This window comes from Podarcis filfolensis (genome assembly GCF_964270895.1).
Source record: "Podarcis filfolensis genome assembly, chromosome: 14".
Taxonomy (NCBI): Eukaryota; Metazoa; Chordata; class Lepidosauria; order Squamata; family Lacertidae; genus Podarcis; species Podarcis filfolensis.
In genome coordinates this window covers 47,420,850-47,439,384 of record NC_139616.1, presented here as the reverse complement: position 1 = coordinate 47,439,384, position 18,535 = coordinate 47,420,850, and the positions used below count along the sequence as shown (strand labels likewise).

The window sequence follows — 18,535 nt, the reverse complement described above, 5'->3', positions numbered from 1 at the left end:
TGTCAAGGTTCTTTCCATTTCTGCTCAGGGTCTGCGGCTCTCATCTACCTTAAATGATCATAGAGTTTAGTTTACAGTTGGAACAAGTAGTCTCATATAGGAAGGTATGTGAAATCTTTTGAATGTCTAAATATAAGACATGTGACATTTAACCAAAAGATTTATTTTAGGAAAGAAAAAGCAACCTAGAATTGGCATAAAAGTTGCATAAGGATATAAAACTGTTCCTTCAGTTGAACAGAAGTTCATTTTTAGAGCAAGACGGAGGGCTTACTTTTCTTAACAGATTTTAGTAGTCAAGAGGCTGAAAATCAAGATTCCTGCTTTTGGGAGCCAGGAAGCATGCTGGACTCTTCAGAGCCAAAAGCCCATAGAAACATTAATGGACAAAGGAGGAGCAAATGGCAGTCAATCTTGATAGGCACACCCAAAGTTAGCCTCAGACCAAGAAGTAGCTCTGGCTCTGCCTTATGCAGGAAATCACTGTACAGTCATACCTCGGGTTGAAGTAGCTTCATGTTAAGTATTTTTGGGTTGTGCTCCGCTGCGACCCAGAAGTAACGGAGTGTGTTACTTCCGGGTTTTGCCGCATGCGCAGATGTTCAAAATGACGTCATGCGCATGCGTGGAAGCAGCGACCCGTGCAGTCGCGTGTTACCTTCTACTCAGGATGCGAATGGGGCTCCGGAACGGATCCCATTCGCATCCAGAGGTACCACTGTATGGTGTAGTGGTAAATCCTTAAGTGCAGGCTGTGTTCATGACAGTCCCCATAGCCATGCCCCCCACAAAACTACAACAAAAGCAATATTTTATCCAGTGCAGACTTTCTTGCTTAGCCCCTCATCCCCTTGCTTAACATCTAGCATGACCACTATTTTGCCTCAGGTTGGTTGGCCAGAATAAAAGAATTTTGGTTTTCTAAAAAAATAAATGTGGCAACTTAATCCTTACACATACTTGGCTTATTTGGTGCATTTCTCTCTGAAAAAAAGCCTATTTATTTGGTTTGTAGAAGATTGGCAAATAACATCCCAGGAGATGACGTTATCATCCCTGCTCTATTGCATCACTGCTTATTACAAGACAGAGAAATTGATGGCTCTCTGCCTCCTGCCATGTTGGTCATTTGCTACTTTGTGTCACAGTGACCCAAGACTGGAGAGCCAGTCCTGACATTTCATTTTAGGGCAAAGGTTCCATGTCCTGTGCATATGAGGGTTCATGGCAGGAAGAGCTTAAACAACATCAAAGATTGAGAAGCCAGGCAGTCAGCTTTTCTCCTGCCACAGGAGTGTCTTGCACAGATACTGAATTCAGTAAGGAAACTAAGGAGGCTCAAGGATGAAGTGCTATAGAAATTTGCAGGTTATTTATTTCTCTCAGTTGCATACACATACAAGGTACTGAAGGGGTAAAAATATCTTTTTTATATTCCAACGCATGAGATTGGACTACATGACCCTTGGGGTCCCTTCCAACTCAGAGAATGGCAACCAAGATTTATTTAGTATTATTTGTTCATTAAATTTATATACTGCCCTTCCCACATATGCATTCAAAAGGCTGTAGAATAATCAGTCAAAGCTTGGGAGAAGAATGTTTTTGCCTGGCGCCTAAAAATATACAATGAAGGCGCCAGGCAAACATTCCTGGGGAGAGCATTCCATAAATGGGGAGCCACTGCAGAAAAAGGCCTGTTCCCGTGTTGCTGGCCTCCAGACCTCACTTGGAGGAGGCATACAAAGAAGGGCCTCAGAGGATGAACAGAGTCCAGGACAGTTTATATGGGGAGAGGCTGTCCTTGAGGTACTGTGGTCCTGAGCCTTTTAAGGCTTTATCGGTCAAAACCAGCAATCTGAATTGGGTCTGGAAGCTGATTGGCAGCCAGTGCAGTTGGGCCAGGATCAGTGTAAAACGATCAAAAGTCTGGAAATCAAGCCTTGTGAGGAACAGTTGAAAGAACTGGGTATGTTTAGCCTGGTAAAAAGGAGACTGAAATGAGATATAATAGCCATATTTGCATATCTAATGGGTTGTCACATGGAGGATGGAGCAAGCTTTTTTTCTTCTGCTAGGGAGGGTAGACCTGAACCAGTGGATTCAAATTACAAGAAATAAGATTCCAACTTAACATCAGGAAGAACTTTCTGACAGTAAGAGATGTTTAGCAGTGGAACTGACTTCTTCAGAAGATGGTGGACTCGCCTTCCTTAGAGATTTTTAAGCAGAGGTTGGATGGCCATCAATCATGGATGCTTTAGTTGAGATTCCTGCATTGCAGGGGGTTGGACTAGATGATGCTCGTCTCCCTTCCAAGTATACAACTCTATGATCATAATAGCAGAAGTTCCACAAGGCCCACTCTCACATGCTTGGAATATCAGACAATTTTTGATCAGTGACAATATTTGATTGGTCAGTTGATAAGCATGCCAACCCTAGCTGCTTTTAAATCTATTCCTACATTTCTTACAAGGGGAGATCCATTTTAAGAGGGGGAGAGAGATGAATGTATAAGGGATCTGGAAAGGAAAAAGCTATTTTTTACAGTCTTGATAATGAAAACTCCTGTGAAATATGATAGCACCAAAAATAAATGTGACAGTGGTTTAAAAATCTGGGATTTTGAGAAGAAGCATTGCATTGGCACTCCTGAACTATGGTTCATATTATCATCCCAAATACTATAGAATTCACCAGAATTGCTTGGAGTAAGTCAGAACAGCCCCCAAGAGCTAATAAGATGAAACTGTGCTGTCTCAGTTCTTCTGAACAAAACAGAGCTGGCAGCTTCCTCTGTTGCCACCTAGGATAGCTGGCTCAGCAGACTGATGTTTATTCTTAGCCTCTAGCATTGCTGTATCCCTAGGTGAGGAAAGGAGAAACTATAGTGAAGTGTAAAATAAAGGGTTGAACTGTTTATCATATATGTTTGATCCTTGTATTACTGTTTAAATGGGAACACATTTAGAATCAGTCTAAATTTAGATGAGTGGAGAGTATATATAGTTCAGGGACAGAGCATCTGCTTTGCATGGACATCGTCTTATGTTCAATTCTTTACATCTCTAGTTGAAGATTCCCAGGTATTAAACCATACTGGATAGCTGGGCCAATTGTTATATGTTCTTAATCCCAGGGCCAGTATCTTCCATGTTGAAATGCATCTGAGGTCATAAATGATATGATTGAAACCCTGCTGGCATCGTAACTTGAGAGCTCAGTCTTGCACCCATTTAGCATACCTGTGAAATGGAAACAAAATTTTTAAAAAATTATTTTGTTTCGACTACGGCAGACCAACACGGCTACCTACCTGTAACTGTGAAATGGAGAAATTGTTGCTTCATAGTTTATACTTGTTACACTGAAGACAAAGCTAGACCTATTATTACTCTCACAAATACTCTCACTATAGCAGGCAACAGAAGTTACCAGCTGATATTCAGTCAGTGGATGCATTGGAGAACATGTCAGTCTGACTGCAAAATTAATGCATACTTTTTACCTTCCAGTAAAAAGATGTTGTTTATCCGCGTTAGCAGAGGCCATTACCCTTTTATACAGATTTCATTGATTTGGCTGCAGGCTTTTAACACTCTGAGAGGTCACCTTAGATGCTATATAGAACATTGCCTCTGGCATCTATTGTTGACTGCTTATTGGCTCCACAAATAGTGCCCTTTGATTTTATTATAGATGGGGAAATTTCCTTAATTAGTTCTGCTTCAGAGTGAAAACCATATATTATCCTCATGGATAAGTGTTCAAAAACTAGCAGCTTCATTTAGCTGGTCTCTTGATATACATTCTGAATGTTTCTACTTCTGTGTTGCTTTCAAGTGGCATCAAATGTCATTGCATGCTTGTTTTGTTGCTTGAGTGCCAAAAGGCTGACTTTGAATGACATCCCACATACCAGACTTTCCACAACTTCAGGCATTTTTTTGCACAGAGATTTTCTCATGGGCTACTTCCTTTGCTGTTCTTCCAAGTTGCAGACGTAGCTTTGCTACCTCATTCACAACCATGTAGTATCTTTGCATTAGTAATAGCAGTTGTGTTGTGTATAAGTGAGTTTTTAATATTGTTGGAACTTAACTTGGTTTCACTATAAAATTATTGTGTTCTTGTTACCCTCTGTTGACCAACACGCTCTCTTCTGACGACTTTCAAGTGTTCCACAAACAGCTATAACTGTGGGTGGGAGAAGAGAGCATGCTGTTGTTTTAACTTTTACTCCTCATAATACTGGAAAGATTCCAGGCAAAATCAGCTAAATACATCATTTTTTCATCAACTGTACAGATGCTTATGACTTTCCCACAAAAATTCAAAGGTTGTCTTATACTTTATAAGAAAAGAAGCAGCAACACTTAGCTTTCATATCTTGACCTGTTCTAATCCAGCTGGGGTCAGGTCTAATTATTGGACTGAATAAGCCTTGGTTGCCGTGATAAATTACGTTTCTGTCGGAAGATGGACAAACAATTGCAACCTTGTTATACTTTCTTGATCTGTCACCATCTTTTGATACCATTGACCTTCGTATCCTCCTGAACTGTCTGGCGCACTATTCTGGTCCTATTGTCATAGTTGAGTTCAGAGAATAGAATTAGGTAATGATCTCTTGACCCTCTGGCAGTTATGCTGTGGGGCACCACACCAGAAGGTACCATTTTGCCTCCAGTGCTATTTAACATCTACATGAAGCCGCTGGGAGTAGTCATTAAGAGATTTGGGTAGGTAATCCCTAATTTTATTTCTCTGTAACATCTGAATCAGCACCGTTGGTGAGTGCTTCCTGGGTCCAGATAATTGGTCAATTGCCTACTTTGGATGGGATTGTATTCTCTCTGAAGGAGCAGGTACAATTGTCTCAGGGTGCTTTTGGATCCATCTCTCCAGGTAACCTCGGTGGCTATAAGTGCCTTATAGCAGCTTCAGCTGGTAAGACAGCTATTATTGCCATTTCTGGATCAGGATAGCCTGGTCACTGTTGTCCATGCATTGGTAACTTCCAGATTATTATATTTTTCATTTAAAAAGTTGTAACTAAAAAAATTTACAACTGTAATTCAAAACATACAGAAGGTTAAAATTGCAATAAAATAGACTAAAATGCATTGAAACTTCTACAAAATTTCTAAGCATTTGGGTAGGCTTGTCTAAATAAGAATGTCTTCAGCAGGCCTCAAAGACTGCAATGCACTCCCTGTGGAGCTGTCCTGGAGATTGACCCAGAAGCTGCAGCTAGGGCAAAATGTTGCAACAGCTCAGTGGCTCTCTGGGGCAGCAGATCAGCATCATATTATGCCCTTGCTGAAATAATTGCACTGGTTGCCACTTAGGTCCCAAGCCAAGTTCAAGGTGCTGGCATTGGTGTTCAAAGTTTGCTTGAGACATGACAAGGATACTGTTTCATTGCTTATATATACATCATATCACTGCATTGTTTAGATGAGGGCAACCTACAGGTACCATATTATTAGGAGGTCCTTTCTGAACCATATTGCAACCAAGTCTTTTAAGTGTGACAGCACCTACTTTTTGGAACTCCTTCATGTTTCATATCAGACAGGCACTGTCTTTAATGTATTTTCTGTGCCTGTTTAATGTATTTTCTGTGCCTTTAATGTATTTTCTGTGCCTACTTTCTTCTTTCCATAAGCCTACTAAGTGGACTCCCCCCCCCCACATCCCAGTTCATTTCTGAATTCATTTGAAATTCTTTTAACTTTTTATTTATTGTAGTAAAGTAAAATTATTATGAGGTGCTTCATAGGAAGCAATTTATAACTAAAATAAATAATAGTAATAATAATAATATATCATTTTAGACCGTTCTAATGCTTCACACCTTTTCAATATGCCTGCAAGGTAAGGCAACATTATTACTCATATGTATTGCAGTTTTAGGGTGCTGAAACTCAAAGGATTGACTTAAAGGATTGTGGCTCACCTGAGCCCAGCTGGAAATTTCGTGGCATGTTACAGGTTTACTCCTAGTAAATTCCTAGAGATATTTGGGTGGGAGTCTTCTTTGTTCAAGTTAGTCTACTAGCCCTGCTACAGAACTGATTGTATGAACCTGCAAATTAGATAATGCATATATGTACATGTAAAAATATATCAGAAATGGTGATCTGGGAGGGATTGAGCCTATGCCTTTGCATCTTTTACACATGTATCTTCTACTTAGAAATTCATTTGTACCCACAAAAATATAACAAAGGGTCTGTAAATTAGGCAACAAATATTTATTGATTGATTGATTTTAAATTCTCACTAAGCTTTTAGAGTTTAGTGCACCCTTAGTTTAAAGTCTTATTGGGAACAACGAAAAGCTTCATAAACTTTTTTAAAAAGTATTGTTTGCTGTGATCTTACTTGGGATCCTCATTCAGATTGTTGGCACTTGTCTGTCTCAAGGGACAATGGAGTGTGCCTCTGGGGGTGAAGACTAACTGCTGCATTAGCAGCACTGAAGTGATGTCACCGTAGCATAAGCCTGTGCTGTGTGTATGGAGCTCTTAGGGCTGCCCAGAAAACAAGACCCCACTCTCAGCCTTGCTGATGTGCTCCAAAGGAAAGGAAAGCAATACATTTGACACCAGCCGGGCTGCTGGGAGTTGCCGGAAGGTGGCGTACAATGTGCCATCCAGCCGTCTTAGGGATTCCACTTTGGATTTGTGTAGAGTCTACTCCTTGGCCTTTTCTCCTCCCAAAGATATCCTGCAAGGCAGCAGAGGTTTAGGATCAGAGTTTTCCTTCTCCCAGATGGGAGATTGACAAGCCCCATCTGCCCCTCACTTGCCTCTACAGCATGTGTAGAAATCGCCTTCTTTGCCGTTAGACCCAGTATTGGTCTCATCTGCTCAATCCGCCAGAGCCTGTCTTCACATACAGGGGAAGTCCTGGAGTGTTTGAGACCCATCAGCTACCCTCACCTGGTTTAGCTGGCCATTCGAAGCCATTGCCGGGTTGTCACTGCTGTTGCATGCTGACAGCTTCTAGGAGCCACAGGTGAGAGCTGATTGCAGGATGGGGACCAAAGGTGGAGAAACTACTCCAGAAGGAGCACAATGTGTTCCGTACCAGAGGTATTACCCTCTCCTAACACTCCCTACACCCCATAGTAGTCATCCAGTTTACATACAGTTTGCATGTGAGACTGTGGGGTGACCACACCTGCTGCTGATATGCAGCTCCTGGACCTCAACATGTTAGTCTCCTTGAATTACTGGCTCCATGGGAAGCTTTATAAATTTAGATTTTTTTTAAAAAAGGAAACTACATCTTGGAAATTTGTAGTGAAACTTTTTGCTTTTTTGTTAGCTATGTGCCGCAGCCCTAGTCAAGATCTAAGTCTTCCTGTCCTGCAGCAGGCAGAGCATGTCTTCTGTGAGATCTGTGTGGAGGTCATAATATAGCACAGTTCTGGAGGGTACAGAGCACTTCATAGAGTATATATCCTAGAAGGGATTGAAAGTCAATCACATGGGAAAGATAATCTTTTGAAGCTCTGAAATGCAATCAGAATTTAGTTCCATGCCTAGCCTGTAATCAAGGGTATGATCAGCAGAACAGACAGACCCCATCCAATAATAGGAACATTACCTAGTTTAGTGCAGCATCTCTGTGATTATCTTAACATTGCTTGAAAAGGAACTAGTGCATACTAAACCTGGATGTACAAGAATGTTGTTTTTCTACACTCCAAAGTAGCTCTCCAATACTTTCTCCATGTTGCTTTCCAAAGCTCTCAAGACCTTGCAGCCTGTCAGTGACAAGCATGAAGAGGTTGAAGTCTAGGGAGCTAAGCCCAAAGGAGGCAGTCAAGGGTCAGCCAAGGTCCACTTTTCCCTTAAACTCAAATTTCTTTTCCCGTAGAGTGGTCAAAAGGGAGTGATTCAAGTCCAGTAAGAAGCAAACTTTTCTCCATCCTGGCAGGAAATGATGAAATCATCATAGTATGCAAATTGTCTTTACAAATAGATGTTAATATCCATATAGGAAAAGGTCTCTCTGATTCTGACTGTCCAGTCTCTGAGCCAGTTTGGATGATAGCCCTCCTTGTTCATGTGTACCTCCTCCCCTCCTTGCATATAGAGTGCAATTTCTAAATTTGACAGTGCCTTATTTATTGGCAGTGCCATCTTTCCGTGATACCATGATGAAAGATTTTAAATAAGAGAATTAGGGAGAATCTGCAGTAAATTGCAATTCATGAGATATATTCTATATTACCAATGGCACGGGTGGCGCTTTGGGTTAAACCACAGAGCCTAGGACTTGCTGATCAGAAGGTCGGCGGTTCGAATCCCCACGACGGGGTGAGCTCCCGTTGCTCAGTCCCTGCTCCTGCCAACCTAGCAGTTCGAAAGCACGGCAAAGTGGAAGTAGATAAATAGGTACCGCTCCGGCGGGAAGGTAAACGGTGTTTCCGTGCGCTGCTCTGGTTCACCAGAAGCGACTTAGTCATGCTGGCCACATGACTCGGAAGCTGTACGCCGGCTCCCTCGGCCGATAAAGTGAGATGAGCGCCGCAACCCCAGAGTGGACCTAATGGTCAGGGGTCCCTTTACCTTTACCTTACAAATAATATTTGTTATTTTCAAGGTATTGTACAGTAAATAAAATTAAAGGAAGGTGAAAGTGAAATAAAATCCAATTCTATTTTATGAATGGAAAGGGAAGTGGGAGGGGGGCCAGTTACCCATTGAATCTCCTGATTGCAGTGTGAATACAGGTATTGAGAGTGAATATTGCTTGAACATGCCCTGGATCTAAGTATTCTTGAAAAAAAGTTGATTTGAGTTAGTGGATATTGCAATACCCACTAGCAGTGTATTTCCCTACCCTGTAAGAAGAATGTCCTCATTCAGGGCTCCAAGTTGCTTGGACCAAAAGATGTGTAGTGGTATTTGACACCTGGGAGAGTTTCAGGAGAAGAAAAGTGAAACAAAACACCTTCCCACATGGCCTTTCTTTGCTACCCTATAAAGCACTAGACAGCTCAGGGTGATCTTAAGCATTTAATTGCTGTATAATGCAGGAGGTGTTCTGAAGAGTGGAACTGGAAAATGTGTTCATTTTCCTTTTCTTGGAAACATTCCTATATAGTGCAGGAAGAGAAATATTTTCTGCTTTAAACTGATGGCACGCATACCCTTCCAGAATACTTACTAAAGGCTACATTGAGCTAGTAATTTCCCACTTTTCTCCCGGAGTCCATTTTCCTTCCCCCACCCTCAACTGGCACACTAACATTTTGTGTCTCAGCTCACTCACAATCTGTCCTGGTTCTTTTAGAACTTTTCCTTTGTCTCCTGAGGTGGAAGTGAAATCTACCCATAGGGAAAAAGCCATAGGATTTAGCACAGTGGGGGTAATGCATCATTTGCCCCAACAACTAAAGCATAGTGAATACACAGGAACTCCTATCTTTCATGTTAAATGTGGTCATGGAAATGTCATCTTCAGGTAACAGGATGAGTAATAGAATATTTCTTATTTCTGTAGGCACAGCTGTCATCCACATTCCATGAGTTAAGGAAGTTCACAAACCTTTGAGCCATTTTCAATTGTTTTTTTTTAAATACCGTTCTTTCCTGCTGCAAACTTACATAGTTCTGTATAACTGGAGAAGTCCCTTGAGTATGTACCATTACCTTAGTTTTGGGTGGCCCTGTTTCACTTACAAGCTGATAAGCACTCAACTGCCTGAGTCCACTATTAAAGGGGAAGATTATTGGTGATTCAGGGGATTTGGAAGTAATAAAAGCCTAATAGCTATCTGTAATAATTAAAAAACAACAACCCAGAAAGAGAGGTCCATTGTAAATCTAGATTGAATTTCTATTTTCTTAATAGTTTGTGCAACAGTATGTGTCTATTAATATACAGTACCAAGCTTTCTACGCTGTAGCTGTTTTCTTCACCAGGTTTGCAAGCTGATATTCTTGGAAGGAAAATCAACAATTCTCTATATCTGTGACTGCATCTCTGTATCAATATGTTCTATTGAATTTCCCTATTCTTACTGCAGTTTTACTATTTTGTTCAGGGTATCTAACATATGGCAGAAAAATAACATTATTTGATAAGTATATTATAGTTAAGTTCTTCCTTAGACAGTTTTCTGCTACCTTATTGTTCACAAGTATGCAAATACAGCTGGCCCCCCATGAGCCTTTTATTAGTTTCTAACCTTAATGAAATGCAGATTTGAGTAATGTGTAATCTTTTACATATCATCATAAAAATAGTACAAATCTTTGTGCATAGGACAAAGTATATGATTTTTCTATTAGCATTGTGATCAAGTTCCATTATGGTACCTTTAAATACAGGCTAAATTAAACTTCTGATTGCTCGTTGCTATCAGGAATAACAGATTTCAGGGTAGCATGACAAAACCGGTTTAAAACAGAGACTTTGGTTTTCTGTTCAATATACAATTTCAGTTTCTCTCTGAAAGTTTCACCTAGGAAGCTGTAGATAAGAGGATTCAAACAGCTGTTTGAGAAGGCTGCAAGGTTCACAATGTGTCCGGTTAAGGGATAGTTATGTCTGAAAGACTGGTCCCTTGATGAGGTTTGCTCTGTCTTTTGAAGAAGTTGCACACTTATGAAGACATTTTCAGGAAGCCAGCAGATGAAGAAGACAAGGACAACAACAAAAATCATACGAAGAGCTTTCTGTCTGCGTATCCGCAAACTTCTGTGCTTGTGGGCTCTTATCAAGACTCTTACAATTAACGAATAACAAAGGCCTATAATAGCAAAAGGGATGATAAACCCTAAGGTTATTTCTAGCCACTGAATTTCTTCTACATCTGCAAAACAAAAGGAAACCTCCCCAGCATGTTGCAAATGTACAGCTGTGAAGGGCACTAGTGCTGCCGAGATAGATGCCAACCAGATGAGGCCACAGCTTAATCTGGCATGTTCCATGGTGCGAAATAAGTTGGACTTCATTACTTTTGCTAGTGCTATGTATCTGTCAAAACTCATCCATGTTAGGAAGAATATGCTGCTATACATGTTGATTTGAAGGAACAATGACATAAAAGTACAAATTATTGTGATATCGTAATACTTTTCGTCGAGATTAAAAACTTCGATGAGAGAGTCAGCCACCAAAATGAGATCTGCTACTGCAAGGTTTATGAAATATAAGTCTGGAATAGTCATCTTTTCACGAAAACTTATGTTCACCACTAAAATAAGAATGTTTCCCACGAAGCCAATAGGAAAAAGGAATATTGTGTAAAGGCATGATAAGAAAAGACCTATAATGTATTGCTGGTGTTCTGATTTATCCGAGAGGCTGACAGTTTTGTTTTCATTGCATAGATATGATCCATTTCGTTCAAAATATGTGCTGTTACAAAGTACTTGAGATGTGGATGCTGTGAAAATTTCCATGGTATGCGCCTCTCTTGGGTATATCGCTTAGAACTTCAGTACCAAAGTGCTTAAATTGTTGGTGAATCCAAAGAGATCTGTAGAAGTCATATTTTGTATTCTGCAAAGGCAGAATCAGTTTAGGTCAAGACTTGCAGAATTTCTACAGTACCTTAAGAAAAGTGGTAAGCAAGAATCAATTGATATGTTCTATAACACAGGAACTTTTGTATGGTAATGATGATTTCAGGTGTATACATATTTCTTCTATTGTAATCTTGCTTACAATTTGAAAGATGCTGAATCATAATAGTTCTGTTTACTTCAGTTTAGCAACTAATGAATCTTGTTTGACCTGCAATTAATAAAAAGGAAAATAATTAATCTCCTTCCTGTAAAAATGAAAGAGTTCATTGTTTATTAACATGAATGGCCTTAACATCTGTTCATGTATATCCATGATGCTGTCTTTGTGAATTTAGTTAGATGAACCACAAATATATGAATGTATATGTTCAGTGTAAATGTTTTTGGGATCATTTTAGGATCTATATAGTGGCAATGTGCAAAACATCTTTTTGGCATTGCTCTTATGAGAAAAGGATAAAAATCAGGACTAAAGCCAGTTTTGGAAGAAATAAAAGATCAACTTTCTGTTGTATCATGTTCTTTGTTTTCATAGATAATTATAGAAACCTTAACATATAACCCCTACAGCACATGCTTTGGCTGCAAAACTGATAGCTAGAGGAAAAGTATGGGACCCTTCTGATTCTTACTCTATTTTTCTCACAGAGGCTTAAAAAAAGAGAAGCTCTTATAGGTCTGCACATTTTAATTGTTTTTCAATTGTATAACAGAAGTCTTTGGGAAAAGAATATTTATTTCTTAAGCAGTTACCTTTTCTATTTATGTTGTTAAATGATTTGTGAAATTATAAGGAAATAAAAATAAAGCAGATTACCACAGATGATTAAAATCTTGAACTGGATTATGTAAACCTTGTTGCGAAAAAGCCATGAGCAGCTAAGATTCTTACAGCATTTTAAGTATATGGAAGTGGAAACACATGTAAATAAGATGTAAACTCTGTTTGGCCTAAATATCTCTGACCTAATTTTTGAGCCAGATTGAAATATTACATACATTTGATTATTGAGACCTATCAGCCTAACCTCTTCCAGCGCAGTTGGTAGTAGAATGCTGTGTGCAGCTCTGGTTGCCTCATCTGAAAAAAGCTATTGAGGGGATGGTGAAGACAATAACTGGTTTGGAATCTCTATGAAAATAGACTAAAGATAAGCTATTTTTAGTATAGAAGGTGGAGTATCAAGGTGGCAGTGGCAACATGATACAGTTTTATAACATGAAAAGTATAACCAGAATACCTCTCCAAATAGTTCTCTCCATCCGGTTAAATTGATTGACATTAATATGTGTTTCTTTTTACAAAATTTGTTACCACAAGCTGTGGTGATGGTCACCATCTTAGATGTCTATAGAAAATAATTGGAAGGATACATTTATTAATAGTGATTAGCCATAATAGTTTAAAATAAAAAGCCCAAGTTTTGAGGTTGTATACCTCATGAGTACCAGATCCTGGGAACATGCATCAGAGAGATACTTATTTCCCTCTTGCTCGGCTTTTGAATATCCAGAAGTAGCCGGTTGCTGTTGGAGACCAAATACATGCCTATCCAGAAGTGAGTTGAATTCAGTGGAACTTACTGCCAGGTAAATGTTCATTGGATTGCAGCCTTAGCCTGGTTTTAGTCTTAATTCTTACTATTTTATATGACGGCATGCATAAAGTCGTTTCAAGGGGTTTGTCATGTTTATTTCCAGAAAGAAAATTTATTTTCACTTGTCCAAAATAAAATACTGTGTTGTTGAATTACCATGAGGCTTGTAACAACATCTTTTTAGATTAGTTACTTTTTGGGAAAAAATGCATAATCTTGTAAAAAAATGATTTTAGTAGTAGAGGGTTTAAGAATAACTCAGCTATTTTTTAACTTGCCAATCTTTATAATTATTGTTTCTGCAAGGTAGAATAAATCACTTTTATACATCACTAAAAAGCAGGCCAATGTAAATATTGAAGGGAAAACTATATTTTAAATAGCAGTGCATCAGTGGCATTCTGATAATGCTCTGGGTTCTGCAAGAAATCTAAACGATTTCAACAATGTTCATCATTTTAAATTGTTCTTACCATCATGTGTTTTTAGGATTCATTTTACCTTACACTAATGTGTATTCATAGGTTTTAACTGGTCTTGAGCTGGTTTCCTCCTAACCACTGGTTGGCTAATTTATCTTTAATCCCATCACTATCACCACCACTAATTATAAAAATTAGTGCTATTCAGATTATTCTAGATTGAATTGAAGGCAGTAGTGTATTGGTACAGTTAATTTAGAACTGAATAAACACCTGCATTTTTAAAAGATTGTTTAAGATACTTAAATGGTTTATAGCAACAAATCCAGTTCTTCCTGCAAGTCTTACCACTATAATAAAGCTTTATAGATTCTTGTACTTTCTACAGTTTTTGTTGAGCTGACATCATTTTAAAGGCTAAAATTAACTCTGTTTCTGCTGGTTTATTTCTCTTTGCCAGTTCAATTTGTAAATTTAAAAAAAACAAAACATTTTGAGAGACGTGGCATGTTTGCCTATTTTCATCCCTCTTTTGCTTTTGGGATCCTACTTCAAATACAAAAGTAAACTCAGATGCCAGTACACTGAGCACCATTTCACAGATTCAGCTAGAAGAAGCACCTTCAGCATATACCACTGCTTTGGCTGTACAAGCGTATAGCAAATGCAATTAAAAGAAAAACAGAACTCAAAAGTGAAGAATGATTCTTTAACACATGCTTTAATAACTAGAGTGAGATATTCCTTGGCTGTACAAGCATATAGCAAATGCAATTAAAAGAAAAACATTAAAACTCAAAGTGAAGACTGATTCTTTAACACATGCATTAATAACTAGAGTGAGATATTCCTACCCTCTTTCGTGAGTCCTGTTTTCCCTTCTTAATCGCTTGCATGTTTCGGTCAGCTCAAGAGGTATTCCCATCGTGATGTATTGCATTGTTGTGTTCATCATTGCTATCATTTTTCTGCAACAAACTTAGCTGTATCATACATTCAATGTGTCGGTGCTGCTTCTAAATCGTGATGCAGCAGGTGGAGGCTTGGGCTTAATCTGCTGCTGAAGGAAGCTTGTTGATAACTGCACAAACACCACCTGGCGGCTGCCAGAATTGCTCTGCTGACTGTGGGAAAAGAAGTCTTGAACAGCTACGTTAAATCCTGTTTTCTCAGTGGAAGGGACAAGACTATAGTGCATGTCCTCAGCAGACTTTTTACTCCGCTTGTGTTTGTGTGTGTGAGAGAGGGGAAGAATAAAATACTCATTCCTTTCTTAAGCAGCAGCACCCAATGCCTCATTCAAACTGCTTTTGAATGTTTTGAAGCAGTTAGGGATATTACACCAGGTTGGAGTGGGTAAATGCTGTTTAAAGGGGAAAAGCTCAAAATTCCACTTGGCATGCCTCCCAAGCCCATGGCAGCTTATTGGATCCTGGCCACAGTTGGACATGCTGAATTAGAAAACTTAAGATAGAGGAAAAAATTGGGATTTCTGCGGATCATAAATGACCTATATTATATTAAAATAGTGCTTAAAAAGCACAGTATACTCGTAAGAAGTTCAGCTTTCTGAGAATTTTTTCATTTTAGAAAACAAAAAATCTGTCTAGTTCTTACGGTTGTGAAACTATGCTTGAAAGTTCTGCTGCATGAAGTTGCCATATCAACACCTACCCTAAGTGTACTTCAGTAATACCATTGTACATCGGGGTACAGCATGACTTTAATACACTGCGCAGTTTCCATTATCTGATCCTGTTGTGAATAAACTTCTGGAGTTCACCTTGAATGCATTTCTCCACTGCCCCAGAAGTGCCTTAACCAACCTGGTACCCACCATACATTGGGGATTATAGTCCCATTATCCCTGAGCATTATTCATGTTGGCTGGGGGGTGATGGGAATTAGGGTCCAGTTTCTGAAGGACACCAGGTTGGGGTAGGCTGCTCTGGAACCATGGTTCAGCAAACCTTTCCCTTGTTCACTTCTCTGCCAGATAAGCCCTGTGTGCCTGCAGTGGAATCTTGGTGCATTGTAGAAGATTCTGAGGAATGTTGTGGGGCGTGTTCTCTGTGCACCATCTTGGCTTGCTGGGCCTCACATTTGCCTCCATTAACATTTCTAACCAGCTGCACATTACACAGAGAATATTGGGGGCGGGGGGGGGGCTGAATTTCAGAGGAGCTTGACGCAGTTTGAAAAGCATTGCTGCAGAACCCAGAAATCACAATTTTGGTCATTATTTCTGGCTTTTGATAGCATTTATTCTAAACTATGTATGCATGCATGCATGTATGTACAGTCTGGTTTTTGGTCAGAAACCAAACATGAAATTTAACATTTACTAAATTATTTTGTATTTTGTAACATGTCCCAGTGCATCAAAGACAGCCAATATGGTGCCCTCCATATGTGAGCTCCAACTTCCATTAACCTCAGCCAGTATGGCTAGGGCTCAAGTATCAAGGGAGCTATAATTTCAAACATTGGCTACCCCTGCTCTACATGGCACCTCTTTATTATTCCTTATTCATGTTTGATGCTCAGAGTGACCTTTTCTGAACTCAGTTTTTAAAAACTACTTGTATGCATGCTTTTCAGGTTAAGAATCCAATTGTTATCCAGTGGTATTGTGCTCTATATTTTACTGCACGTCGATATTTTATACTTGAAGCTAGCAAAACAGACGCTAAGTAATCATACTGCTGTGGGCATCGGTGGCTCCCCTGTCATACCTCAGAATCTCTGCTGTTGCTGAGATTCCACTTGCTGGCATTTGGTATCTCCACGTAGTAAGATGGAGTGAAATTAGGTCAGCGGCAGCAATTTATCAGAGTTCCATTTGTGACTAGGTAACAGTTATCGCTGTTCAATTTGGCATATGTTTCCTCACATTTTCAAAGAATGACCCTTGTTTTCGAATACCCAAGCTTTAGTGCTCATACTTTCTGAGCGTTTAACAGGTGTGCTGGGTCTGTCTACAGATTTCTGTCACAAGTGCATGCAACGGCAAACTTACATTTCCCTCCATCTGAATGTAACAGATGCTGGAGTGGGGAGAACAGCTCCATGGAGGCAGGGGCAGTCAGTGGTAAACCTCACATCACAGAGCAGTTTAGTTCTAGCTTGTATTGTACATATCACTGTTCTAATGCTCATTTTATTTTCTCAGTATATGCATTTATTGGGTTCTTTGGGCTATTCCTTTCACACAGTGAGTAAGATAAATGGCTATTAGTCATGACGTCTATATGGAACCTCCATGTTCAGAGGTAGTATACTGCTAAATACTAGTTGCTGGAGTGTGCAATAGTTATTTTGTTATTGTATTCATAAGTCGTTTTATTCCAAGACACCCAAGAAAAGACTTACAATTTCAAAATACTAAAACAAATAATAAAAAATGTAAAGTTGGCCTTGTGAGTTGAGGGGTCAGTCTGACTGGAGCAAGTCCTGATGTTTCCTTTGTCTGTTTGTTTGTTTGTTTGCCTGCCTCACTCTCTTCTGCCTTCCCACAGGGTGGATGGCGTCCTTTGGATCCATAGGGGAAGGGTTTAATTTACTGGAGCAGGCCCTGATGTTGACCATGCCTTCCTTCCTTCCTTGCTGGCTTCTTTAAGCACTTTTGATACCCAGGTCTCTGATCCCCAGTCCCCTTCCCATACCTTTTCCAGTCCCATGAGATCCCTTGGATTCTCTGTAGTTTGCCCTTCTTCCTCCCCCCCACCCCCAAATCAGGATGCATCTTTCCTTTGGTGGATTCATTTGAGATCAGATAATGCTTAGACTCTCCCCCCCCAATACTACTTGCTTAAGTGTGGGTAGATGTTAAAGAATCCCCTCTAATCCCCAAAGGAAAAATTTGAAAACTGTTCGAAGAGGCTTGGAAATGTCTCCAGCTTAATAGAAGCTAAGGATCAGGTTAACTACACAATGAATTATTAGTTTACAGTGTAATGGTATACGTGTCCACTCAGAAGTAAGTCTCTTTGTGTTTAATTGGGCTTATTCCTAGATAACTAGGTACAGGATGGTAGCATAGGCTTCAGTTTAGAGTTGGCAATTGGCTAAATCGGGGTTCTTGTGCCTTTAACAGTTGTATGACAGGCAGACATTCAACAGGTTAAGCCTTTTATAGAATGGAAGCACAATTACAGAAAAAACTTCACCATGACTGTGCTACCTCTAATTTTGTGTATACTGTGGCCCCATGGCAGCCATGTTGTAACTGGTGCCCACAGCACTCTCTAAGAATTTGAAATCTGCCCATGTATCCAAAATAGTTGGTGACTCCTGTTTTATGCAGACAAAGGCACTTGTGGAGGGCGCAAAGCAGGACCATGGCCTAGGTATGTTCAAACATCCCAACAAAGAGGCTTGACGGGGCTTTTGGTCCCTGGGCCTGAGGTTCTCACCCCTGTCCTAGAGGCAGCTAGTTGGTTGCTCTGGGAAGCAAGATGCTGGAGTAGATGGTATTTTATATTTGATCCACTAGAGCAGGCATAGGCAAACTCTGGCCCTGCAGATGTTTGGGACTACAATTCCCATCATCCCTGACCACTTGTCCTGTTTGCTAGGGATGATGGGAATTGTAGTCCCAAACATCTGGAGGGCTGAGTTTGCCTATGCCTGACTTATACCCCGCCCTTCAAGCTGGGTTTGCCTGTGCCTGCACTAGAGCTCTTATGCTTTTATGGGCAGTGCTAATCAAACGATTAATATTGTTGGATTAATCAAATGCATTCCAGTAGATTAAAATTTCATTTGCATATGAATAAGAATAATTACTTGGAATAAAAAAGCATGCTTTCTTTGGTTGTAGACATTGGAAATGCATCCCCCAGGTCACAGCACCTTAGCCTATTAATTCCCTCCTGTATGCGGTGGAAGGAGAAATGCTACTTCTGATGGAACTTGCAGTCTCTGTGGTGTTATATAAAAGATAATTTTAGAA

General features: G+C 39.8%; 2 protein-coding genes across 10 annotated transcripts in view; one reads left to right on the top strand and one right to left on the bottom strand.

Moving 5' to 3' along the window:
* The window catches only part of CHLSN (cholesin), a 139,975-nt gene that overhangs the window by 9,730 nt on the left and 111,710 nt on the right, over positions 1–18,535 (top strand). The window lies entirely within an intron of this gene.
* GPER1 (G protein-coupled estrogen receptor 1) lies at positions 10,283–16,979 on the bottom strand. The gene has a single exon (XM_083585508.1). The coding sequence runs from the start codon at positions 11,433–11,435 to the stop codon at positions 10,365–10,367; it is 1,071 nt and encodes a 356-aa protein (XP_083441634.1). The 5' UTR covers positions 11,436–16,979; the 3' UTR covers positions 10,283–10,364.

Excerpts from the sequence above, each read along its gene's own strand:
- GPER1 (XM_083585508.1), bottom strand. The coding sequence starts at position 11,435 with ATGGAAATTTTCACAGCATCCACATCTCAAGTACTTTGTAACAGCACA.